We start from the raw sequence: 27850 nt of genomic DNA on the forward strand, positions 1-27850 counted from the left end.
TATTCCTTCGCCATGTTTTGTGGACGACGAGCTTATAACGTGCTGCATTCTATGATGAACGCGAAGAACCTTCGAGGAAAGCTGTGTAGTACAGGGCGCATGGTCACTAGATCTCATCTGTTATATGGTGTTTTGCAATGCTGCATTTTACCTTCTACACATCTAGTGTTTAAAATATGTCACCTGTCCCTTGGTATATGTGAGAAGAGGAAAATACACTTGTTTCACTTAATTTTAGCGTGCTTCCTCTGATGAAATGAGAATGCAGTATTAATACACTCAGATCTCTTCACCAAGTAACAGAAATCATTGTGTATTTATAAGACTACTGTTTAAGTGAAGGAAGTCTGTTGTGATTGAATAGGATTCATTTGGTCCTTTTTAGTGCTGTCACGCAATGCGTACTAATAGTAATGCTGTTTTCCATTCAGGATTTGGTATGGAGGCTTCAGAAGTTCATGAGGGCCCAGAATCTTCAAAATCACTCAGTAACAGAGGAACAGAGAGAAATGTAGAACCCACATCAGTGGTTCCAGCTTCTTCAACTCCAGATTTCAAATCAGCATGGAAAAGAAGGGCGGAGAAAAGAAATAGACAATGCAGAGTACGGGGACAACGATGTGTTCGCAGTCAATCATTACCAGGTTGTCAGCTGAACAAATACTCTGCTGGTGAAATTCGACGCATGCGTGAGCGTCTCCTGAGAACACAGAGGCACCCTGAGCCTGGATCTATTAGACATTTCAGCCGTACCCAAAAACTGGCACTAACTTCTCTAGCTCTTGTTGATTTTATCAGTTTCTGCTCAATGTCCATTATGGCACCATTCTTTCCAAAAGAGGTATGTTATGTCAGAACATTCCTTCATTATTTTGATTTTGTTCCTGTACTTCATTAAGTACATGCCATGAATACATATGGAGCAATGGAAGTATAGCTCCATAATCTGTTAATCCCAACTCAGGGCATGTGATAAGCTTCATACTCTAGCTCTTTTAACTCCAGGGGAAGAGTCCCCCAGTAACAATTAAATAGTCTAGGTGGGCCCCAGAGCTTGTCTTGATCTGGTAGCAAAGAAAAAAGTCTGGTCCATGATGGGAATTATACCCTGGTCATCACATCTGTAGCCCAGCCAGTATACTGACTGAGCTTATTTTAAATAATTCTTTGGCACTGTGCATGTTTAGATCTGTTTAAAGTTGAAATATGCCTATCATGTTTTTGGATAAAGAATATCTGGGTAACAGGTCTTCCATCACTAGTGTCAATTATAGTGATAATTAAAACATGCAAATATTAAAAATTACATTGTCTAGAAGTAGCTGCAAGTAAGTGTTATTATGTGTTATTTGCATGCTGAGCATTAATTTATTGCATATAATGTTGGTCATATCTGTCTGTTCTGCATGATTCAACTTGAGGACTGTTGGATGGATTTGCTTGAAATTTTATATTGACATTATGCCATTGGGGACTACACTAAAATTGTACTTACCAATTTCCTACAGTTGGTAATACCAGCATGGTGGATGTACAAACTTGTGAGGTGAATTGGCACTAGTGCCAGTTGTAACAAGGCCATTCAGTGATACATGGTTATGTGTTTTCAGAAAATAGAAGTTTCATACAGTAATTCCTTGTATAATGTAAAATAACAATGTGGTGGCCACATGAAAAAAAAATTGACCAGGATTTGATGATGTAATTCCATGCATATAAATCCAGTAGTGTTCCATAGAGCTAAAGTAGTGTGTAGTGTGCATAAGAGATGAGAAATGCGTACAAAATTTAGGTCATAATAATAATAATAATAATAATTTATTTACATTCCATGGATCCATAAGACAGTCAGATGACAATAGGATGTGGAAAAAGTCATAATAATAAAAATAATAATAATACAATACATATTATAAAGTACAATTCGTACTATTATATAAATTTCACATAATACAAAACAAAGTATTCACCTAGAGAAATGATAAGCTACAAATAGATCTACCCATTACACACAAGAAAAATTTATCACTTATTTGTAAACAACATAAATTCATTGACAGAGTAAAAGGAGTGTGTAATTAAGTATCTTTTTAATGCTACCTTAAATTGCTCCTTCTTATTTACAAGACTTGTGAGATTTGATGGTAGACTTGAAAATTTTGATTCCTGCATAATATGCACTCTTCTGAAAGCATGAAAGGTTGGCAATTGGTCTATGAAGCTGATTTTTATTCCTTGTGTTGACACTGTGTACAGCAGAATTAGTTTGAAAGAGTTCTTAGTTATTTACAATAAAGTTCATAAATGAGAATATGTATTCACAAGGTAGAGCTAAGATCTCTAATCTCTTAAATAGACTTCTACATGAATTTCTAGGTTTTACACCAGCCAATAATCTAATAATTTTCTTTTGTACAGTGAATATTTTTTTTACTGTTTGATGAATTTCCCCCCAAAATTATTCCATACTTCATTAAAGAGTGAAAATAGGCAAAATATACTGATCTGAGTGTGTCAGTGTTGCTGACATGCAACAGAGGTCTAACTGCATAACATGCACCACTTAACTTAGGTATCAGTTTATCGATATGATTTGTCCAATTTAGGTGATTATCAATTTGCAAACCCAAGAATTTAGTGTTTATTGACTCTTGTATATACTTCCCATTATAACCAATACTTAAAGTAAGCTGTGGTGAGTTATTTGTTATAAATTTTATTATATTCGTTTTATCTAGATTTAGGGCCAGCTTGTTAGCAGTAAACCATTTACTCATATGAGACAGAACTATGTTTGATGTTGAACAGATATCATCAACATTTTTATTAGAAATTATGACACTTGTGTCATCAGCAAATATTATGGGTTCTGTTAAAGTATTTATTGTTTTTATTGTTGGAGGAAGGTCATTTATGTATATTATAAAAAGCAAGGGCCCTAAAATTGACCCTTGGGGAACTCCACTTTTTATTGTTCCCCAGTTTGAGAAAAATTTTTGTTTGTTTTTAGGTGCTTTTACTTCGACCTTTTGTTTTCTATCTGTTAAATAGGATCTGTACCATTGCGCTGCTATTCCTTGAATGCCATAAAAATGCAATTTATCCAACAAAATTTCATGATTTACACAGTCAAAAGCTTTTGCTAAATCACAGAAAATTCCTCCAACATGCATTTTTTGGTTAATAGATTTAAGCACATTGTCTGTTAGCTTGAAGGCCGCATCTTCAGTGGATACACCTTTCCTGAAGCCAAATTGTTCTGGGACTAATATGTTGTTAGCACGCATATGATGACTTAATCTATTGTACATAATGTTTTCAAGTACTTTAGAAAAAGTAGTTAAAAGTGAAATTGGCCTGTAATTTGTCATACTGGTTTTGTCCCCTTTCTTGTACAGCGGTCATACTACTGATATTTTAAGGCGGTCCGGGAAAATGCCTGTGTATAATGAGTGATTACACATGTGGGTTAATGGACGACTAATTAAAGCTGAACAAGCTTTCAAAATTTTACTTGTTATTTCATCATAACCTGATGAGTTTTTTGACTTGAGGGACTGTATTACAATTTTCACCTCAGTTTCAGTGGTTGGAATGATATTAAGGCCAGAAAATTTTACAGGAAATGCAGCTTTTAAAATGGAAACCGGAAATTGCAATCAATGTATGTCAAGCACCTCTGTGCTTTAGACTTTAAGCTAAAAAAGGCGAGGCTCTGGTATGGGTAATAACTGGAATGCTGCTAACACTTGACACATGGCCACCACATATTCTTCCAGCAGTCAGATGTGTTAGCCTCCTTTTGCCCAAGGAATTTAAGTGTAGGCCATGCATTGTCAGAAATCAGAAGTGAAGAGACCCCTTTGAAGAACAAGGTTTAGATAGGGAGATAATATTTAAATGGATTTTAAAACAGGGTAGGAGGGTACAGACTCATTAATCAGGCTCATGATAGAAACAAATGATGGGCTCTTGTGAACACTGTAATGAAACTTTGGGTTCACGAAAGATGGAGAATTTGACTGCCTAAGCAACTGTTAGCTTCTGAAGAATGTCTCTGCTTCATGGAGTTAATTAGTTCTGACTACATTAAATTTGTCAGATAGTGTCAAAGTTGTGTGCTATCACCATATTTGTAATTATTGACTTTTTTCAGGCTTCTCGGAAGGGGATGTCGGAGACCATATCTGGCCTTGTCTTCAGTTTTTATGCATTAGTTATGTTTGTTTCATCACCATTATTTGGAAAGATTGTAAGTGGCATTGAAAAGATAATTACTTTATGATTAATTCATTTACTGTAGCATTGAACTACAAATGTAAATTTAATTGCAGCATCATATTTTAACTTTTACAGTTACCTCGTGTTGGAGCAAAGTTCCTTTTTATGTCAGGCATGTTTGTGGCTGGAAGTTGCAACTTATTGTTTGGGTGAGTGCAGTGCTGTTTTGCCAAATAATTCAGTAACTACAACATCCTTTCTCCACTGTTCATGTGATCAAATGTTGTATAAGTACATGCCTCAGTCCTGATGAAACTGCATCCCTGCATGTAAGGGCTGAAAGTGGTTGCTGTGGGAGTCCATATACAACTGAATGCAATGCTTTTAAATTTTTGGAGATCAGGTGATCCCACAAGACCTCTGGATAACATGGCCCCCGATTTTATCCTGTCAGACTATTCCCTGTGATCTGTGTGGCCATTATGGTACTGATAAATGTATTTCTTCAAAGCTGTTCACCAAAAAATTAATTTTAGACTTAGTGTCATGATTATGAAGTAGAGATCTAGTCATTAACTATACATGGATGAAGTACGTTTAACTCATTCTGCAAGGATTAAATATATTCAGTAGCATAGAATGGAGCAACATTTTAAGTATTTTTTTTATCACAGCACCAGTTATCCATCACAAGAATGAGGTTAAAATTGTAAGACTTGAGGTTCTCACAGCGGTGAATATGAAGATTTCTGTCTTCTGGGTTATTGCGCTGTGTAGTCTGGTTGATGTTAACCAACGTTTCAGAGGTCATACTGCCTCCGTCATCAGGGCGATGAATATTCATCGCCCTGATGACGGAGGCAGTATGACCTCTGAAACGTTGGTTAACATCGACCAGACTACACAGCGCAATAACCCAGAAGACAGAAATCTTCAGGTTAAAATTGGCTACCATTTATGAAAAATATATTATTTTCACACTAACATTGCATCTGTTACTTTTATTAACAGACTCTTTGAAAAGCTGTTTATGTTCTTCTTTTGTCCTGTAGGATGTTGGTATACATTGAGAATTTCCCAACCTTTACAATATACTGTTTTTTGGTCCGTGGGATGGAAGCACTGGGAGCAAGCGCATATGCCACAGCTAGTTACGTGTTTGTGGTCGATATCTTCCCAGATAACATTGGATCTGTTCTTGTAAGCATGCTTGTTATATCAGTAGGTTGGTTCAATGTGATGTTTAATGTACATGGATAAAGTCAAATATTTCATTACCTTACACCTGTGTGAGATTACCTGTCATGGCAGGTTTTATTAGTTTTTGAAACAGTTCACGTCTGCTGTCATACATTTCTGTCAGTGGCTGTACTTATGGTCTTTCCTTAAGCAAGCAAGAACAAAAAAACTGGAATCACCCTTGATCACAGACAGAAATGAAACAATGAGGTATGGTTCTGAAACTGTTGGCATATCTATCAGAATAGAGCTGGATTTTATAAACTACTACAATTCAACCTCTATGGCCAAAACATGTATGACTATGCCCAAGGAATAAAACTGAAAAATAACCACAATTTTTTTGAAAGAATATGTGAAAGATAAGAAGCTGAAGAAAGAAGCACTGATAACACAACACTCCATTTCCTTTGTCAAGACAATTGTCAGTGATTTCCGCATATCAGGATCATTAAATAAGAACTGTGGCAATCACAATTAAATAAAGTCAAACTGCTTTGCATGTTCAGTGATAATCAGTACATGTGTGAGATTGGCACGAAGGACCAAGGATGTGATTGAGGGAAATACATGAAATAATTTTGCAGACTTCTTACATACCATAAGTCCGAATGCCTTTATGATGATAGATGGAGAACTTTGGGAAGAAAACTTATTAACATTCAGAATCACATTAGTGGAAGGTCTATTTGTGAGACAGGCCAGTATTTCTTAGGCAACAAAGTACCATATGTTACACATTTTATCAAAAATCTCCTGCGAACTAAGAAGAAAGCAAGACCACAGAGAAGGTGAGCTGTAACTTTTTGTGGGTTTAGTTGGAATATTTGTTATGTAACAAATCACTTTTCACAGCATTTCTGGAATTAATTTTGTGATTTATTTTAAGTTTTTTATACATTTCCTATCATACTGGCAGATGAAGAAAATCAGACTACCCTCAGTGTTGCAGAGTACTTCTTGTCAAGGAACTCTCATTACATATTGTTAGATGGAGGATTCTCTGCATCGTTGGAAATTTTGGATCAGTCCTGTCTTACATTATACCCACACAGCCATGTAAATCTTAACTGAACAGCATAACCTTTCACTCTACTGCTGTTAGCACATAAAACAGTCAAATGAAAGGTTATGACTTAATATGAGGTGGTGGACTAGGGTCATTGCTTGGATAGGGAGAGAGTAAAGGACAGTCATCTGTCGAGGCATGGTAGAGAGAAGATAACTGATCTACACACAGCACACACGGACTGGCTGTTTGGGTGCTGGAGGAGTAAAGTGTATGCAGGGCTTGACTGCGACTTGTTCAGACTCGAATGATGGTATGGCTGTCTGGTGTTTTTTGGTATAGAACTGGTTTGTGGATAATATAGGTATTAAAATTCCTTTTGGGTTTTGAGATTGGAAAATTTATATTTTGTTTGCCACACTATTATTTACTATTTAATATTTTGGTTTGTGTAACTGGGTTATCCTGCTAGTAGTTTAACTCCCTTCTACCCCTATAGCACAACTGGTTTTGTATAGTAACATGAATTTTGTGGTAGATTGGTTAATGGTTAAAACCAAAAAAACAAATTATTTTTACATTTTCAGAAGTTGTAGGAAATATAAATGGGATATTTTCTAATAATTATTCTTCGTCTTCAATTAATATTTCTATTTACAGGGAATTCTTGAGACTTTTGTTGGGTTAGGAATGAGTATTGGACCTGCACTTGGTGGAATTCTGTACTCGGTAAGTGGAACTGTTTATCTTAAAACCTTGCATATCATGTAGTGTATTGGAATATAAAACACATGGCATTAGTGTCCTTCAAAGTGTAAATAGTTTTGTTTACATGCGTGTTTTATATGGAACTGTTTATTTTTTCCATTCATTTTTATGTCAACAAATATTATACATAAGATTTAAAACTTTCACAGCACATGAATGTTATAAAATCTCTAGGGTGATCAGTCTCTTCATTGAGTCAAAATCAACATTTTGGAGACTATTTCTGTCACCATCATCACTGACATTCATAATTATTCCAATTCACTATAATAAACTTTCTTAAGAATCAGTTTAACATATTCTTCTGCCTGTCTGTCACTTTTTTCCTTCTGCAAGTCTGTCCCTTTTTTCCTTCTGCAAATTTAATTTCCAAAACTATAAATCAGATTTCAATAGCATTTTGTTTGGGAGGGTGGGCCATCTACACCTGAAGTTGTTGGGTGAAAATAATTTTAGTTCAAATCAGTCTGGTATATAACACTATTATGCTTCTTATGGATTTTTTATGTCCTGTGAAACATGCATTATAATGATAACGTTTGTACTACGTGCATGTATACATATGATTATATGACATTTTTGTTTCTGTCACAGCATTTGTTTTCATTTCATAGTATTTTATGTCGTTCACTTATCTAGGGAAAGGCTTTTGCTTCTGTGTCAGTTACAAATATAATGCAACCTGCAAAGACATTTCCAATATTTAATTTCCCTTTTATTCCTTGCTGATGACTTCATAAATGATGTGGAACATCCTTCGGGTTTTCCAACCAGATCTTTTTCTCTATGAATTGTTAAAACAGATGAATAATTTTTGAAAACTACGAAGTTGTTTATTCTGTAAGATCAGTTTTACCAAAAGGGTGCTTTATTTCATATATTGATCTCTAGTCTGGCTTGTAATGTGTTGCCTTTGAAAGCATTCTTTCTTTCAGTCAGTAAAGCTGTGCAAATGCTATTGATACAGTACATTCCCTTTCAACAGTTCACCTTTAAAGCTTGCTTTTTCTAGGTAGGAGGGTTTGGACTGCCCTTCTACACACTTGGGATTCTCATGGTAGTCATCGTGCCTGCCAACTTGTGTTTGTTACCACCAGGGGATGGTGAGTTACTCTGTATATACCCAACCAATCTTTCCCTACCTCTAAAATACGTTAATTGAAATATTTGTTGATAGTGTTTGTTTTATTTATTTATTTTACCATATTATGAGGTAGTTTTGAAAGGTCTTGGAAAGAGGTTATGAGAGAAGTTGTATCCTTGTTATTTCCTCATGGGATAGATGAACATAATGTTTCATTACTTACATGCACCTCATGGAAAGTGCTGAAGAGATATAATTGGCTCACTTCATAAACTTTGATTACAGCACAAGATTTTTATTAACTTAAGAACAAGTTAAACAATTAAGATAACATGAATTAGAATATATCAGTATGTAGTTGAGAAACTAGCTTTCCATTTTGTTGACCTCAGAACACATCAGTTAGTAGTATGAAGGACTGGTAACTGTATTTGCGGTACATAAAAATTACCATGTTTGGGATATTTTGAGAATCATTTACTTGCTCTCTTGGCTTAATTCCTAGTTTTAGATATATATGCTACTGCAATGGGATTATCTCCAGAAATATTATACTACCTATATATTAATCTTGCTTAATTCAAACTAAGAGGATTTAAAATACTTTTACAACAGAGTGTTCAAACAAAGTTGCTGCTTTCAAATTACTATTTTATTTTATATGAAGTTTGAGATTTTTGTGGCAGTGAAAATGTGGACTATGGTGTACCATATTTCAGTTAATTTTACTTGCCCATGAATAAATAATAAACGTCAGTAACAGACTTAGTCTTTCCACAAGTTAAAGACCAGTAATCAGTCCTGCCACATTGCTAAAATTTTGTAACATAGTTCTTCGGGTAGTAAGCCAAACCTGGCTTCATATTAATCTGTACTGACTCAAACCATAATCACCATACTCCCTGCCACTGGTATAATTATTTGACATTATCATTGTGAATATGCTAACAACACTAAGAATGAATTATTAGCTCTAAATGCTGAGGAATTCATTTGAATGAGCCCAAGAAGTTCAGTTTGTGTTACATGTTAGCTTTTTGAAACAAAGATGATAAATTAGTTTCCAAATATATTCGAGCAACAAACTGTGAATTGTAAAATAATTACAATCGGGGATTACATGGATTATTTCTTACAGTATTATTAGGTGTTTTACTTTGCTACTCTGCAAAAATATGAATATTTAGAATTGGGGTTCTCAACCGACAACCCACGTGGCCCAGGTACATTATTTCTAAGCCCTACTGTGTTCAAATGTATCGTAACTAATATTTTTCTGATATTAGAGAACACCTCTTGTTATTGTATTTACTATTTGGTAATCTCTGCTGACCAGACTACACAGCGCAACAACCCTCGAAGACAGAAATCTTCATACTCACTGCTGTGAAAACCTCAAATCTTACAGTTTTGAAGTACATGGTAGCAAGCATTGCCCAGATTTAATCTTCTCTTAAATTTCTTCATGAATGCAATTTTGATTTGTTACAGTCATTCCTAGATATTTAGTTTGCCATATTTTCAAAAAAATTGTAAGCTATGATTTTGTTCTTTATTTTTGTGACCAGACATGAACATATACTTAGGTTTCTCAATGTTTACTTATAGACCAACCTTCTTTTGCTGTAGTACCTATGCTTTCACCCATCATGAATATTAACAAAGAGTACTGTTAAGAATGTTTCTCTTTATGAGACTTTTCTCTGGAAGAAATTTCATTGGCTTTCTTTAAAAGTCTCATATGTCCAATTTTTATCATTTTATAATATTTATGTATTTCTTGACAAAGCAGAATCGCTGTACCTGTTTATAAAAACAATATAAGTCTGCCATCAGTAATGGCAACCTCATTTACCATATCAATAAATAACAGCACAGAAGGCATATATGGGTTATAAAACACTTTGTGTTTCCTAGAAAAATGGTGATTCAGACATGCATAGTTCCTAATAAGAAATCAGCGATTTGTAAAATTTACCATTGTTATGTATGCTTCTGCTTTGTAGCTTGCAACATGGAGAAGAAAAGTGGGTCACTCCTTGAGTTGATACGAGTTCCATCAGTGATCATGATAAGCCTGGTGATTGTGGTCATTTCTAATACATGGGGTTTCCTTGACCCAACTCTAGAACCACATTTAAGAGAGGTAAGCAAATGTTTAATGAAAGTTACTATCAGTAGAAGGAAACAAACGTAGAATCATATGTCACACATGCATCCACATACATGTCATAATTTATTACTTGTATGCCTGTCATTGCTCATTACTGTGTTAATATTGACATCTTTTGTTTATTTGTGACTACTTTAATGGATGTATCTAAACTGGCAGGTGGTGATGATAGTTTATTGGTTAAAAATGTAAATCCCCATAAAGAAAAACACAGAAACTGCATTAGACAATGTTAATGATGTTAATCTAGAAATAAATGCAGAGAAAACCAAGTATATGTTCATGTTTCATTACCAGAATACAGGACCCAATTATAATATAAATAGAAATAATAAATGTTTTTAAAATGTGGCAAGTTTAAACATTTTAAAATCATGGTAACAGATTAAAATTGTATTCATGAAGCAATAAGAACATATTAAATGAGCCTTTGGTTTAAAAATGGAGCAGGGAATTTTTTGACCAGCGAGTGAATACCAGCTTCTCAAGAAAGCCTCTGCTCCAAAACATTAGTTGGTTAATCACATTTCCAGAAAAAGTAGAACACAGTAAAATATAAATGACAAATTAACATAGGTTTGCTACTACAGCAGTCAATGTAATTCATAATTTTAATAACAAAATGCAAACAGTAATACCTCTTATGTAATAAACACATATCATGTGTCTCTAGTCTGCACTACTGTGAAGTCTGCAACTCTATACATTCGTGTTTTAGTTTCAGTTGAATCCAGAGCACATTGGTCTTATCTTTCTCCTGTTCTCTTCTCTGTATGGAGTATTCAGTCTAATATGGGGTTGGCTTGCTGATCGTTGTAACAATCATTGGTCCATGATGGTGTGGGGACTTCTTATCTGCACTATTGGATTACTTCTGTTGGGTCCTTCACCTCTGCTACCTTTTCTTAAAAAGTAAGTGAACAAGAAGCATGGACATCCAGGTATGAAGACATTCACATAAGAATCCTGCAGCATGCTTGAACTGAGCATCAGGTAAGTGTTTTCACTCTCCATACCTTAGCCGAGAATCTAAGTTTCCTGTTCCTGTTCCAGCTTGCTTTCTTATTTATAAGTTCTTATACCAATCAGTCTGCCACAATACAACCATATTTAGCACTTCATTAACATTAATGTGGCATTTGACACACAACCACCTGAAGGAGAGCAGCCTACTGCAAGGACATGGGGGGGGGGGGGGGGGGGTGTTCTAGGATATTTTGGCAGTTGAGTATATGCATCATATGCACTTCATCTTCTGTGATGCAGTCACTAGTCGCAACATGGCACATGCATACAACAAAGGTTATGCAATCAAAATCACAAGACATGTGATACAGTGCAATATGTAAAACATCAGCATGTAGCGCAAATGGGAGAAACTAGAAATATATACAGAATTTGTATGAGGAAACATCTTTGAAACCAGCTTCAAAATGAAGTGTAGGATAACATTAAATTAGAAGTAGGTTATGAGGATGTGGACTGGATTGCAGTGGCTCAGGATTATATTATATTAGTGCTAGCTTATTGCCTTGTTCGTTTTTAGACCCTTTCCCTTCGCCACAATGAAGTGTCCATATTTTAAAATTAAAAATTTGGCAACCCTATGTCAAAAGCAATGTAATAATTATTTCGCTAGTATTTTATCACATTTTCCTTTAATTATACTATACTGCACACATTTTTAAGTTCTATAGAAATATCATAATTAAAATTAATGTTTAGCCTCACTGGTGTTCAGATTCAACTCTTAACTGCTGAGTATTTCTTAGCTCATCAACTCATGTTTGTTGGAAGTACTTCATCAAACAATATGTTGCTGACATTATAGATCTTATTAGAAGAGTTAATTTAAAAAACTGTGAAAGTTACAGGCTGGAGTATCCCAGTAGAAGTGATGTGCTACAAACTGCATGAGTCTGGGATATCCAGAGTATAGTGGCCAAAGGATTAATTGATACTGCACTGAGGATGGTTCTGTAGATCTGCAACACATCAGCAGTAAAGTATACTGAAGTAAAAAATATAATAACATGCTGATGTAAAATGATAGCATTACAGTCATTCAAGAAGCACCAAGGATATGTTACCATCAAAGCCATATTATGATATGATTTGGACAAAATGTCTACGCTAAATGCAGATAATGATTAGATTCAAGAATATAAAGTGAGTTTTGGTATGGCTAATAAACTGTATATGGAAAGTAATAGTATCTCATCAATTGGTTGTGTGAGGTGTTAATAAATTTTCTATTTTAAATATATGTATTCAGTAATTAATTATTTGTAATCAATGTGTGCAATACTCTATTAATTTTTCTTTAATTTTTATAGCACAATTTGGTTGAACCTGGTTGCGTTATCAGTTCTTGGAATCTCAGTAGCACTTACACTCCTGCCAACATTCCAGGCTGTGTTAGACAGTGCAATGTAAGTTCTGCAACTTAAGGGTGGGGGGAAACTGGAAAATGTAACATGAAGTGTCTGTATTTTATACTAGTATTTTCAGTTGTAACTTTTAAATCTGAAATTAATATTTCTTGTATTTCTGTTGGTTACCTAGTGAAGGAGGTTGCAGTGAAGATTTATCAACATACAGCTTAGTAGCTGGAGTTTGGTCTTGCATGTATTCATTGGGGTAAGTATAATTTATGAGCAATTCAGTTAGACTTGAATCCACATACTTAAGACGAGTTAATCATAATGCTCTTGTTGCAGGGAAGTTACGGGACCATCAGTAGGTGGAGTATTATTAGAATACTATGGCTTTCCAATTTGTTCCACTGTTATGGCCTGTGCTACTTTTGTGTTGGTAAGTTCTTTGTTCATTACCAAATCTGATAATTTCTGAAACCAGAATAGTACATGGTGGAATCACTAATGATACTTCTGAACTATTTACATGAATAACCCTTGAAATGTGTTGCTAGTATAGAAAGGAAACAGTTTGTGGGAAAAGGAGTAAGACGTGAGATTTGTCTCTGAAAGTCTGCCAAGGTGGTATGTAAACATTATCCTTTACAAAATACTAGAAGAAAAAGTCTTGTGAGAACAGGTCTGGGGACCTTGGTGGTGGTCTATTGACCACTGGATAAGAGCTCATCTAGAAATGCTGTTCTCAAGCAGTCTTTTACTAAGGATGAAGGCAATGCTAGTGTGGCCAGGAAATGAATTATGTGATCAGAATTTGATGTGTTTCTGCATATTTATCAAGATACCTCATTGTAGTTACTGCTTGTTTCAGTAATCTCATTCATTTTGAAAAGGCCTCTAGAATCTTCCTCAAATACTGAAATGTACAACTCTCTTGACTCTTATGTCACCAAGGAGCCAAGGCTTGAAGATCCACAGGCCGGCCCCTCATCTAAAACATAATTAAATAAGTTTCATTATTGTTCTAATTGTATTTGTATTTTCACCCACCTAATATATAAAAATACTATATTGACCTCATTTAGTGCTGTTTCGGTAAGTGCTCCACTTTCTAGGAACGTATCCTGAGCGTTAACCGGGGTATTACTGCATACCTGGAGGCAATATTAAATACAGACAAACCAATCATGATTCAAACCAGTTTAGGTAAAATCTGTAAGTTTCCAAAACTATTCAACTGATATCACTGTTTAAGACTTATAAAACTACCACAAGACAATTACACTTCAGTCAAGGAAACTATACATTCTCTGATTTCTAGCATGACGTAAGCATTATTTATGTAAAACAGTTTCCAATGCCTTACAGCAGTATGCACTTTCCTATTGCTGCTGCAAACTATATGTGATTCATTGTTGTGCTGAGATTGTTCATACAGCATTTTATAAATAGTAAGAAATTAAAATTAGAAGAATGTCACTGATTACAGTGTTTTGGGGGACAATGAATTCATTCTTTTTGATCAAATTCCAGCGCAATTAATTAAAGCGGATGGCAAAAAGTTGCATATGGAGATCCATAAGCTTATTAAGTTAATTTGGGATAAGGAAGAGATGCCACAACAATTAAGGAATCCATAATTATTCCTATTTGTAAGGGGGCCAAGACTAAGTCATATAGTTAGTTATGAATTGATACTTTAGAACAGTTATAATAAATTTTACTCTGTAGTCAGTTTATATTGAAATTCATTGATTAAAATATTTCAATTTTCTCAGATACAAGAATATTTTGTAAGATATGGATGGTCACAAATGTAATGTGTTTGTGTTATAACAGGCACTAGTTACATTGGTGTTCTTTGTGACAAAAGAGACTATGCATCAGAATAGTAGTGACAAGATCACTACTGACAGTGGTATCAGTGAATATACAAGTTCCTGGGATCAAGACAGGGAGCTGGAACATGATGGAGTGACTGGGTCAGAATGTCAGGAGGACAGTCCTCTGCTGGCCAGCGGATGCCCTGATCATGACCTATACACCAGGGAGAAGGTTGAGTATTATGAGACTGCTGTTAATGCAGAAGAGGACAATGATCCAGATAGACTGTTAGATGTAAGGAGGACTGTAGGCATTACTGGAGGTGGTGCCTGTGAAGTTTAGGTTGCAACGAGGAAAGCATGTTCACTGAGTGCTAAAAACGTCTATACTCAGTGCACTGAAGAGAAGATTAAAAGTAAGACTTTTACTACAGCAGTAGTTCCATCAGTACTGTCTGAAATGAAACCACACAGAATGAAAGTTACAGAAGTGTGGAGTGATAAGTTTTCTGTTGTTATCTTCTCATATTGTCAGGATTGTTAATGTTCCTCAACAGTTGACAGCCAGACATTTGAGTTCAGATTGAACTGAACTATAGACAGATAAAACCATACAACTTGTAAAGTTCAAGAGATGGCTCTGTTCATATAACAACTTTGGCTCGACACGATAACTTTTAGACTTTTTGAGCACTTTAATACAAGCAGAAACTTTTTATTCATGTTAGTAAACATTAAAAATGCATGCAATATATTATAATGTTTGGTGAATGGAGGGCTTGAACAATAATCTGTACACTGTCACCAGGTACCATCACAGAAATAGTAAATATTAGCCCAGTCCACTGTTCATTATTAAAAATCCACATCTTATTGACACATACTGAAAAGCATGTTTGCTGTTGAATGTATGCAGGATAGGGTGAAAAATTCATCCACATAATAATTTAAAGCAGCATTTCAGAACCTTTTTCAGTCTACATACCCCCTAGTCCCAGAAAGAAACATTTCTGTTGATTTAAAGTATGGCAGCCCTATTGAATTATAAATACTCACTAAACAAGCATAATTTTAAACTTAAGCTCCTCTGTCACTAGAAGGAATAATGTAGGCAGTTGGTTATACTTGATTCTTGATAGGGAAAAGAGAAAAGTTGGTTTAAGTAGAAGTGAAAGTGTGTAATAGTTGATATTTAATTGTATGTATTATCCTACTTCTTATTTGCTCACAAAGGTTTGAGAGATGGTATAGAAGTGTTTGTCCGCCTTTCTAGAGTTGTGGACGCCCTTCCTCTTAACCTTTCTGTTACCACAGATCCCCTTCCCCAAAAATATCTCATACATTTAGATTAAATAGAATAAGACTACTAAAATATGGATAGAAAGTATTGTTTTTTCATCATGTTCTTATTCCAATGTGGAAGTAAATAATGTTATAAAATAATCTTAGAAGTTGCAGGAATACAGCATAAGAAGATAAAAGAGTAGAATCTACTCAACTTGTGGACCCCTTACGCACAGCTTGCAGATCACTGATTGAGAAACAGTAGTGTGGAACACATTATGTCAAGATCAAGTCTGCTTGACTGCCCACTTCTGTTATTAGAATAAAATAATGTGGGCTATTAAAAGCCAGAAGGCACAAATCTTTGATTCTGTTAGGTGTTATGAAATCACATTATAAGGTGTTATTAGTTGGCATTTAAGTAAGTCTCACACTCTCAAAAGTACAAGAAGTTGCACTCCTATGTTCTGTGCATTTTTGCACATAAGTTCATAATTGTTCCAAACTTATGCCAGTGAAAATGTTAATCCCATCTCTGACAAAGGACCTCAAGTCTTACGAAAAAATAGAAGCAATCTAAAATGTGTATTTTCTTATATTGTGAGGTAATCAACACAAGCATATTTATGTATATTTATTTTCTGAAATAATTAAAATAAATAGTTTTTAAAACTCATTAGTGTAGAAACTAGTGGCTGCCAATCATTTTTACTACTGAAATAAAAGAGGAAATGATTCAATGAATAGGCAAAGGTAAAGAAGCATAAATTATTTAAACATGGGAATTTATATTGTTATTAGTCCAAGCATAAAAATTAAAATGTATAAATAATATGGATGTAAATGCCTGACTGCTAGTATAATGATGAAACTGAGAAGATGTGTGTGTGATTCATTTTTAATTTGTTTATCATTTCCTTGCCCAAACTTATGAAAAATTACTTTTCTGTGCTGAATCCTTAAAATACAGCAGCTTAATTATTCATTGATATGACACTTTTTGTCAACAGTATATGTTGTAAGTTAACAGTAAATACATTTCTAATGTAGAAACAAATTAGTTTTCAGATGGCTGTTTTCTTGGATGTTGCACAGTGTATTTGGTTTTCCTACTTATAATTTATTTCTTATACCTAATGAGTTTCAGTGCACTGATTAGAGAATAATAATGAAGTCTACATATATTGATAATACTGCATCATTAAATAAGATCAATATTAAATTTAAACAAATGAGTGAATGAGAATGTGGAAGGATATATTAGTTGTGAACTTTTATGTTTACAGTCCACGGTGCTTAGATTTTTAATTATTAAATTATGTAAGTGAATATTAAAAGTTTTCACTTCACTGTAACATTGAATTTAATATAATGTAAAATGGAAAATATATTTTATTGCCAAAATTTGTCAATGAACAACATGGTGTTTGCCATGTTAGTGGAATAATGGCTTAAGTACATTGTCGTGAAATTGTGGTGTTGGAGAAAGAAGACTGAAATCATTAAACAGAGTGAGAATTGGAAGGAAATTTAATTGCTAAAGGCAGCTAAAGAGTAGGATTTTACTTTATGCCCTATTGGATGAAAGAAACAAAAAGGACCAGATACCAAAGCTTGTCCACATTGCACTGCTGCTATCACAGGGGCACTACTCAGTCTCATTATAAAATCTGTGACTTGATTTGTGGCAAACTGATTGGCACATATAATGAACAAAGTTCATTCTGGGAGGAAATGTGTTATGCTTAATTTTGAAATCTGTATATGCTTCTGCAGTACAGACAGGACTGAAACTTAAGTACACTTTCTAAGTGAGTTTGCAGAATCCTACAGCAGCATGTACGAAAATGACCAACTTCTGGGATGTTGCACTGTGTAGTCTATATGGTGCAACATCCCAAGTTATGAATGCCTCTAGTTTGTCTGAAGGCATATCCTGCAAGCTGAACACTCATGTCTATTATTGTACATTGACATTTAAAAGCCTGTTTAAAATAAGTTGTAAGGACATCTACAGAATGTAAATATTTTACAGGATAAAGGTTAATTACATTGGTTGTGCAGTATCATCATCAGTTTCCTTTTAATGTTGGGTACCTGGACAACAAATGTAAGGAACTCGGTTGAATGGGACATAAGTTAGTCAATAAAAGTGTAGTCCCCACATTAACAATTAAGGTCAGCCATTGTCCAATCATTTGTGTGGTAGCAAAATTAAAATATTATGAAATGTATAATTATTATTATTTACTTGTTTAAAAGCAACAAATGTTGAAGTGCTGTTACTATTTATAATGAATTAATGTAAAATTCTTCCAAAGACATTGCATGGTTTAATAGCTGCACTGCAAATGAAGTCCCTCTTTTTAAATACTGTGATAGTGACTAGTTAGTTTTCATCTGAATGTAAAGATAAGAATTGGATCCTAGACTTTATAATTCCATTACTCACTTCCTTGAATAATGAAAATATTATTATTTGTTAAACACCAAGTAAATGTTTGCCTAAATGTATGTATACAAGCCTCAGACCTGGTCTCCTGGTTTAGTTAATACTGCAGAAGACCAGGTTTGAAGCTAGCTCTACCAGGGAGCCCAACAACTAGGATTTCTGTCCTTTCTGTTTTACCCTAGTACAGAAGATATTCCAGCTTCCAAAACATATTTTTAATGGACAGAGTATATATAAAAACACTTTTACAGATTATAGTGTAAATGGCTTGAACATATAAGACATTAATGATTTCAGATATCATCTATCATGCTTTCACTACCACCTTTACTATGATAGTACTACTAATTTTTCCTGTTGAACATGTTACAAATCTTCATTTGAAGCCAACATTTTCCACAAGTAAGAATGTTACAAAGACTTGGTGCTTCCTGTGTATTGCTGGAAGAATTACTCGTTTCTGAGAACTGCAGAATTCATGATCTATTAATATTGCTAAGTATAGATGCCATTTCCATCTGTTATGAAGGATTTTGTGCAAATATTCCCTTAATCCATTAAGGAAATTCAACAGGCATCTGCCTGTCTATTTGTAAAAGTCACATATTTCACACATAAATTCTTCAGCAGATCCTTTAGTTGCAGAAGGCCTCTCAATAATTTTGCTTGGTGGATCCCTCGCACATTTACATTGAAAGTGTTGCGCAGTGTCATGATAAACTAAAACACAAAATGACTTTTCTACTTTGGACACCATTTAGTAATACTACTGACGGCAGCTGCACATGTCTGGATTGTGCAAGAATGCAAATAGTTTTTGAGTTGAACTTTCAGATGATCACTACTACATATTAAAATAATAAAGAGAACGATTTGTATTTATTATATTTCTGTGACTGTAAAGACAGTGATATCAGAATTATTATATAATTTTTGCATAAATATGTAGATTTGGGGTATTTCCAGTCCTGAGATATAATCTCTTGATCTTGTGAATCTTGTATTAACTAGAACAGGAAAGACTGAGATTTTGTTGAAATATTTTTAGCTCTTTTATTGAGTATCACTGTAATATTAAGAGATTATGTTCTTACTGCAGCCTTTATTTAGCAGGATAAACAAGCTGTAACATATAATTTCTTATTCTGCCTTTAAATATATGTATTACGGTCACAAATCTAGTAAGACTGCACTTAAATGTAAATATTGTATTACAATGATTGTAACATCTGCCTTTTACAAATTTACCTTAAAGAACAAGGAAAAAGTGATAAATAATATACTTAATGTTCTGTTGAATACTGTTTTTTCTTTCTTTCCTTCTATTTCAACACACCTACTTACTATAAAAGAGTGGATCTGAAGTTTAATTTGCTGTGAAACCTAATCTCATATGTAAAATTGTAACTGTTTGTTTAAATGTATGCTTATTAAAAAATAAAGCTGTCCCACTATATGCCATGTAGGCACTTAGGGGTAGGGAAGGTATAGCTCCAACTCATTCTTAACCTTGCCATTAGATGGGGGTGAGTGGTTAGTGTAATGCCCCAGCCACACTTTACCCCTGGGATAGAACCCTGGTACCTATTGGATAGGAGGCTGGGTGGGCCCCAGAGCTAATCTGGATGCAAAGGCTAGAGGAAAACTCTTCTGCCTCCATCAGGGATCGAATCCCAGTCGTCCAGTCTGTAGCTAGTCACTATACTGTATACTCTATATATGCATATTATTTTAAATATTTATTAGCACAGAATATTTCAGAACCCTATACTATACTAGTGGTCTGGAATATCATTTAGACAAATCCACCCTGTAAGATTTATCCCCTTTGACCCCAACAGCCACCACACTGTTATCTCATGTTGGTATTGATTATAGGAAATTATAAAGTACAAACATGGTGTGGCATTATGTTCATACAAAGATTTGTTAAAATCCATCAAATATTTTTACAGGATGACCTCATGGACATACTGATACCATAAGCTTACGTGCAAGAAAGGTAGGCTAAAATCGGTCAAATTTTTCTAAGGCATGAGAATTCAAAGTTATAAAACATGTTAGATGAACACTGCAGCACTAAACTCTGGGTCATGATGTGACATGGAATGGTGGATATTACATAACATGAAACTTCAAATGTTTGTTATTACTCTGCTCAGAAACTATCATCTTACCTACTTTCCAAAACACTAAAAATTAAAGCATATAAAATAATAATTTTACCTGTTGTTTCCATGGTTTGGCAAGCTGTAGGCTGCATGTGGCACTGACCTCCAGATGTGGAAAGTAGCTGCATGTATGCTGAAAGCAGTAATGGACAGCCAACAAGGGAGAATTCACCACCTAGGAGACCAACCTAAGGGCTGTCAACTTCTTGCAATACAAGACTAGCATGTTATGAAATGTCACAAAAGCTGTTGATTTGGGTCAGATTCTGATACAATCTGATGGAGAAAAGAATGTAATGAGAATATCTGAACCTAAGAGACAGGAAGAAACAGGAGATTACAGGTTTTCACAGCAGTGAAAAAGTGAACTGTGGTCTTCTGGGTTGACACAATATTCTTTTAGGTGTTTACCTACCAATGTTTTGGAGGAAAATATCACCTCGGTCTTCATCTTCTAGCCTGAAGATGGAGGCAGTGTCTTCTCTAAAATGTTGGTAACCACCTACAAGACACTGGCATCACAATCCACAGTGACAGTTCTTCAGTTTTCATGCTCATGTGAGTTCAGAATATGGTATTCTGGTCCATCAGAATTTGTAATTTTGTATGTGGTTTCAGAGGAACATGCTACCTGCATGTGAAGGCAGTACATTCAACCAAAATGGTAACTATCTACACAGACTACATGGTATCAGAACAACAGTTTGAGAAGTAACAAGAGGATGGAAAAAAATTACATATCGAAGAGTTTCAGAATTCTTACTCATCACCAAATATTATCAGGGTAAATAAATCAAGGATAATTATATAGGTGGGACACGCAACATGCATGTAAATGAGAAATGCATGCATAATTCTGGTAGGAAGCCTGAGAGACATTAGGAGATTCGGGAGACGAGATGATAACATTAATAAATAACTTTACCTTTATCAGCCACGTGCTACTGCTTATTCATCGTCCAACTGGCCATGTCACAGTAGTATGCCCACAAACCCACAGTACAGGGGTTCTAATACCCTGTTCCAATACAATAAGAGTTAAATAAATGGGGAGTGGGGATGTGGACTGGATTCAACTGGGTTATGAATGAGCCCACTTGCAGACTTTTAATTTGACTGAGAAACATTTTGGAGACAGATCTATTAGAAAACCAAGGAGGAAATGGAAGGATATTGCTACAATGTATCCTATAAAGATGGATAGTAGGATGTGAACTGACCTGGCTCTGGATCATTTTAGATGAACAGCTTTAGTATTAGTGGCATTGAACTTTCATGTTTTACTACAAGAGAATTAATCAATTAACAAAGATACTGGAAACAGGTCCTTCATAATACACATTACGCAAACTTTATAACATTCCAAAAACGTGGATGAACATTTAAAATTCTATTCTTGCTGCTCGTGGGGTGGGGGTGGGGGGTAATAAAAAATAAACAAACAAAATAAAATAAAAAGACAGGCTATTTCAGTGCAAAATAGTTTATGTAAACATAACAAAGTCATTGTTTTTTCACAGTGAAAATAAAGGTCTTAAATAATCAACCAAAATCACTTACATATAATAATTACTTTGTCTTCAATGTCCCATGTACAGCTTCAGTAAGTTTCTTAGTTTTGTACAGTGAGAGAAACTCAGTCTTTGGGTTCACAAACAGAAAGTGAGAGTCATTAGTGGAAAATGCAGTCATTCTCTCTGCCTCCTTAATAAATTCTGCCAAGGTATCAGGTTTTCCACCATCTGACAAAGGTGGCACATGTGGCCAACACATATGCAATAGCCAATGTTTGACTTTTTCAGGCAGATATGCTTCAAATAACTGGTGGATATCCTCTCTGCATAATAGGTTCTTCAGCTGACCACATGCAACTTCTGTCAATGTTGCTGTTTCTGCATATATGTTCATCTCACCTTTGTCAAACACTCGATCCTAGAAATAGCACCAACAGTATATTAAAGGTGTCTACTGAGAATAAAATGTAAACTGAATTTGCTCAACCAACTAATTAATATCAACAGAAACACCACACCAATTAATTTAATTTGGGGTTCAGCAATAAAACTTAGTTCCCATGAATAAGGGTGCACTGTGTAGGCTTCTAGATGATGTACACTGACAGACGTAGAGTGAATATTTATATCTGGTAGCTACAAACAGGTTTGGGACAGGATTCACATCTTAAATCCATTTGCACTAAGAAGCCCTTAGACACAACTGATCTCGGGTAGCTTTAGCACCTATACACTTCTACTACTGTTCATAGGACTATCATTCACTTTGGGAATCACAGAAAAACAATAGGTTCCATAATCTAATAATATATGAAATACCAGTTTTCAATATTTGTACTAGTCTTGTAATGAAATTCCAGATTATGATCTGCTGCAGTAATGAGCCCACCACTTATTGTTACTGTGTCAACAATCTTGGTACTGCACATTGACAGCCAAACTGCCCTTAATGAGGGTGATATGGCAGCCAAGTACCAATAATAATTCTGAAAACAAACAGGTAATCTATTGTGCAGGCTGTCTTCGAACAACTCAGGACTGCCCTTGATGCTGTGAAGCCAAATAATGTTTGTTTGCCACAAAGTTGGCCTGCTGCTTAATGAATCTGTTTTCCCACTTTAAAACCTTTCACATGCTACTTGCATTCTTCTCTGGGAACTGTCATGATCATTAGTCGAATGGTAACTGAGTAATTTACTAAGCATGTGTATTGATCATGAGCAGGTTTTGGCCATCTCCCATACTGTCACTGTGTTTGCTACTGTCTTGGAACGTGATAAGCTAACATGTCAGTCTGAATCTAGGCACTGAAGTGATAAATAATTTTTATATGAACTGTATCTTACCTCCACTGGAGGTTTATGAAACAGCATTCTATTCTTAATAATTACCAGTATTTGCTAATTTATTTAAATATTTTTGGCCAGTCTGAAGGAATAAAGAGAAGATAATTAAGAGACTTGATAAAATTATGTATTAAACACTGTTCTTACCTCAGACATTCCATCATCACAATCACTGTTAGTGGTGCCAAGACACCAGGCCACCAGACACACAACACACATCAAGGCATCCAGATTAACCATCACATGAACAAAATATTCCACCAACAACTCTCTGGCCTTCTGTGATATTACAGGCAGCTTGATACAGTTGAGCTGTGTTGCAAGACTGGAAATCAGCTTACGTACATGTGCACACTCATCATCCAACAATGTTATAACCACAGTCCACAGCATACACACATCCAGAACTGTAACATGAATTTAATAAAGACAAAATTATTATACACCTTTCCTGCACAAAGCTTTTCGCTAGTTTTCCTGTAGTAGATTATCTATTTATTTCAAAGACCTGTCACCTTTGTCATTTTCGCATAAAATACCTAATGTTCATCTATCAAAAACAATGTAATATAAAATAAATTTAATAGCAAAATAATATGGCACATTACATATGTATAATATTGCCAGAGTTCCCTGTATGGCCATTATATACTGTTTGACAAATATTTATTTGCCTGCAACAGAGAGAAGCTCTCCAATTATAGGAGGCATACACATTATAATACAAAATATGAATGCTCTATACATAAAAATAAAATGACAGAAAAATAAAAGCACAGCAACTTTTAGTTGTGAACATCCCTTCCTATGCTAGGAATAAAACCATGCAGACCAGCCCATAGTTGGTCACAAATCAAATGTCTTACCCCCAGATTCAATCTTATCTATCCTAGATAAAAATTCTACTCAAAGTAACCCATACCTGAGAGGAATGTGACTGTGCCCTTCAACCAAGAAGTGTTTTCCAGCAAGATGTTTGCCACAGTCAGTCTGCATGTTAATGACTTTTCTGCTAAGGAAAACTCAACCAAGTTATGGCACATCTGACTGGCAACTTCTGCTGAAGGTAGTACCTGTATGTGCAACAGATACTTGTTAAAATATTACCCATAATCAGCTACTTCTCTGAGTTTTGTGTGTTATTAGAAATTTGTATAAAGGATATTTTAGCAGGTAGATAGGCTTCTTCTGACAAGCATACTTCAGAGATATAAGTTGTGTAACAGAATGGTCAAATTTAATGTACTTCACTATGTACATAAACAAACAATGGATCAGAATACCAGAAAATAGTTTTAATATTTCTAAGCTGTACAAACTTTTAAAATCATATTATGACTGGCACTGAATCTGCCAAACCTCAAACCACTGCCATATTAGCTTTCCTGCTATAATATCAAGGAACCACTGCAATATGTTTAATAATGATTTTCATGAAACTTATTGCAATGGTTCAAATTGAGTATTACACCTCCTGGAAACCAGCATAAAATTAATGATGTCAAGCAGCTGTTAGGAAAAAGAGAATAATATGAAAGCAACCTGAGTTACTGATCTATTCTGAATTGCTTTTCCTACCATTCTCTTCAGACAAATATTGATAACCAAAATACATAACATACGTATGTAATAATTACCCAACAATCATCATTATTACTATTTTCGGCTCAACGTGTCTCAACTCTGTTGGGTCTTCCGCAAGAACATCTTACTCGTCACATAAACCATATAAGGTCTTACAGTACACTCACATCATTAATTAGTAATGTATTTAAAGCAACCCAATTAACATATCAATGTTATATTAGGCCTCTTGCAGTAGTAATTGGATAGTTATTACATATATATTTTAAATACTTAACAACAGCATGCATTCTAATGAATTGCTAACCAAGATTATTGCTGTGCAATGATCTGAACCTATTCATCTTGTCTATGTCATTATTTCATTAACAAAATTAAAGGAACTTTATGTCAAATTAAACACTGACTTACACAATTTTTACAACTTACATTCTCTAGCTGCATGACCTTCATGAGAGCCCCAGCACACTTCAGCACAGTCCAGCTGATACCTTCATATTCGTCTTGACACTGCTGAAGGAGGCCTCTCAACACTTCTTCAGCACCAGTTTTCACGCTCAAGAGAGCCTTTGGACAATAGCTCAACACACAAAATGTTTTCCAACAACACTCTGAAAATGTATTATGCTCCTTCAGTATCACCTGCCTTACTAAAATCTCTCCAACAGCCTGTGAAGATCTTAACACATTGGCCAGTGCCCCTTCATGGCACCTATCCCACTCCTTGACAAGACTACAAAAACTTTCCTTTACTGGCAGAGTGGAATCTTCAGTATCTTCTAATAAATATTCTCCTGTAGTCATAAGAGCTTCCAGGAAACAAAGTGTAACATTGACAACTTCATATCTTGCATGAAGAAGCAGCTGAACTACCAACTGTTCCATATCTTTAAGGAAAGGCGCAGTTGGAATGTCTGAAGGATGCAGAGCAAGCGACAGTTCTAACAGGAGCTGCACAGCACGATGTGTGTACACTCCTCTACCAATCATGTTGCTTGGCACTGTCTCCTGCAAGTCAGACACAATTACTTCTTACAGCACAGGTAATATGCATATGAAATAAATTGAAGAGTCAACTGTGAATGGAGAAGTTACAACATTTCACATCTGCCATTAAATTAATTGTTTTCATGGTAGTAGACGAGTCAATTTAAACTGACTCATTCTATGCAGTAGAGACCATCTTTAAAAAGCCAATATTAGCTCAGCCACTCAAGAAATTCCCTGCCTTTTATGGACAATCGATCAACTATTTAACAGGATGCTTACTTACAAATTTATTACTGGATTCACAACTACCCAAAACTAGACCCTATCTTGAACCAGATGAGTTTAGTCTACACAATCACAATCTATTTCTTCAAGTTAAGTTTTAACATAATCTTCCATTTGTGCCTAAACATGTCATAAATTCATAACCAAATTAAAGCTAAGGGCTCACCTGTGACCTAAATAAGTCCAAATGGATGATCTGGCATATTTCTTGCCATACAGAAGGGCTAACTGATGTAAGCAGTCTTCTTGCCACAATATGAAGAATATGCAAGAACACTTCTGATGTGATGAAACAGACCTGAAAACCTGATTCTGATGGAAGCAACCATTTTAAACTAGCTATCCACTCCTCAACTTCTCCTGCTACTTCCTTGCTTACAGACAATGCTGACAGACTCTCTTCAAGAATATGAAATATCTAAAACAGAACACAGCAAAATTAAATCAATAACCATGTTATTTTACTAAGAATTTATATCAAATGAACCTAACAGGGTGGAAGAAACAGGATGGCCAAGAACTGCATAATTAAATTGGGAACTTCACAATTTTAATCAATTAGGATAAGATGAGCACGACACGTAATTTTTTTTTGAAATGGCAAAATGATTAATAATTTTGTATAAACTCTTGTTCACAATTCTTGGTTTAAAAACATCCTGCAAAATATATGTCATTTCATCCTAATTTCCTAAATGTCACGGAATTTTCTCATGGATTCATCTACTTATTGTTTCTACCAATGGCTGCTCTAATGGCTAGTCACCATCTTACTTTTGATGTGTGACTGTGTTCAAATTAGCTGTTACTATTATTATTTAATCTGGTTGTCAATTGCATGTACTGTAGTTGTTTTATTTGAATTTTCACATTTGATAAGGCATGATGGTAACATAGTGGGGGGGGGGAGAAAGTATTTCCTTAGAAGAAAAACTCAACAACAAAACATGGAATATCCATAACAACTCAGAATATAATAGTCAAAAACCATAATGTTATTGAAGAAAATGCAAATCAGGTTACTTTTTGAAGATGTAAATACACTGTTTACTCTGTGCAAAAATTTTCACAGACAGTCCCTGACAAATGACTTGAATGAACATCATGACACTGCATTTTTAGTTTCTGGGAATAATATACTGCACAAATGTTTGTATAGTGCTTAGAAATTTACCTACATTATTTACTGAGCATGAAAATAGGTGTAAGATTAAAATGTTATGATTTTGCATTTCTTGTAATTTACACTTCCCACAATTTACACTGTTTTTTATAAATTCTTAGAAAAGTGTAAAAATGTGATTTCACTGTAATCACCTGCAGAAGTAGCCCATGCCTATAGTTCTCTGTGGTGCATTTTTGAGATGAAATTGCAACTAGTTTCTGAAGTAACACTACAAGCTGATGTGGAGCAACAAGAGGAACAAGAGCCTTTGCAGCCAACATCCTTGTCTTAAGCACAGAGCTCAAGGAACATCGGTGAACGAAAGGAGCATATGCACTCAGCTGTAAATAAGAGGTTAGAACAATCA

At 34.9% G+C, this 27850-nt stretch overlaps 2 protein-coding genes across 9 annotated transcripts in view; one reads left to right on the forward strand and one right to left on the reverse strand.

Annotated features, from left to right (window-relative positions):
- The first annotated feature begins 12 nt into the window (after window positions 1-12).
- Window positions 13-19727, forward strand: LOC110836929 (MFS-type transporter SLC18B1). 6 transcript variants are annotated; one of them, XM_022078653.2, is made up of 13 exons: window positions 13-193; window positions 432-841; window positions 4157-4252; window positions 4357-4430; window positions 5274-5421; window positions 7130-7198; window positions 8250-8340; window positions 10328-10467; window positions 11213-11406; window positions 12831-12926; window positions 13060-13134; window positions 13215-13308; window positions 14709-19727. In XM_022078653.2, the coding sequence occupies exons 1-13, from the start codon at window positions 13-15 to the stop codon at window positions 15033-15035; spliced, it is 1995 nt and encodes a 664-aa protein (XP_021934345.1). In that variant the 3' UTR covers window positions 15036-19727. The 6 variants fall into 6 exon arrangements, with proteins under 6 accessions (XP_021934345.1, XP_021934346.1, XP_021934348.1 ...); XM_022078654.2 differs by having other exon boundaries at window positions 13-127; XM_022078656.2 differs by having other exon boundaries at window positions 41-313.
- Window positions 19728-22066: 2339 nt separating this feature from the next.
- The window catches only part of THADA (Thyroid adenoma-associated protein homolog), a 30935-nt gene continuing 25151 nt past the window's right edge, over window positions 22067-27850 (reverse strand). For all 3 annotated transcript variants that reach the window (XM_087348685.1, XM_087348686.1, XM_087348687.1), the window contains 6 exons: window positions 27636-27824; window positions 26485-26736; window positions 25473-26051; window positions 24382-24532; window positions 23607-23866; window positions 22067-22531 (listed from right to left, as the gene is read on the reverse strand). In XM_087348685.1, the coding sequence (XP_087204811.1) occupies window positions 22169-22531; window positions 23607-23866; window positions 24382-24532; window positions 25473-26051; window positions 26485-26736; window positions 27636-27824 (1794 nt within the window). In that variant the 3' untranslated portion in view covers window positions 22067-22168. The remainder of the gene's footprint in view (window positions 22532-23606; window positions 23867-24381; window positions 24533-25472; window positions 26052-26484; window positions 26737-27635; window positions 27825-27850) is intronic.

This window comes from Zootermopsis nevadensis, unplaced genomic scaffold, assembly GCF_977971745.1.
Source record: "Zootermopsis nevadensis isolate Lab colony 2312 unplaced genomic scaffold, Znev_1.0 Znev_ptg000013l, whole genome shotgun sequence".
NCBI lineage: Eukaryota > Metazoa > Arthropoda > Insecta > Blattodea > Termopsidae > Zootermopsis > Zootermopsis nevadensis.

Excerpts from the sequence above, each read along its gene's own strand:
- LOC110836929 (XM_022078653.2), top strand. The coding sequence starts at position 13 with ATGTTTTGTGGACGACGAGCTTATAACGTGCTGCATTCTATGATGAAC. Across the intron at positions 5,422-7,129 it reads ATAACATTGGATCTGTTCTT|GGAATTCTTGAGACTTTTGT; the intron begins GTAAGCATGCTT and ends TTCTATTTACAG. Across the intron at positions 13,135-13,214 it reads TCTTGCATGTATTCATTGGG|GGAAGTTACGGGACCATCAG; the intron begins GTAAGTATAATT and ends CTCTTGTTGCAG.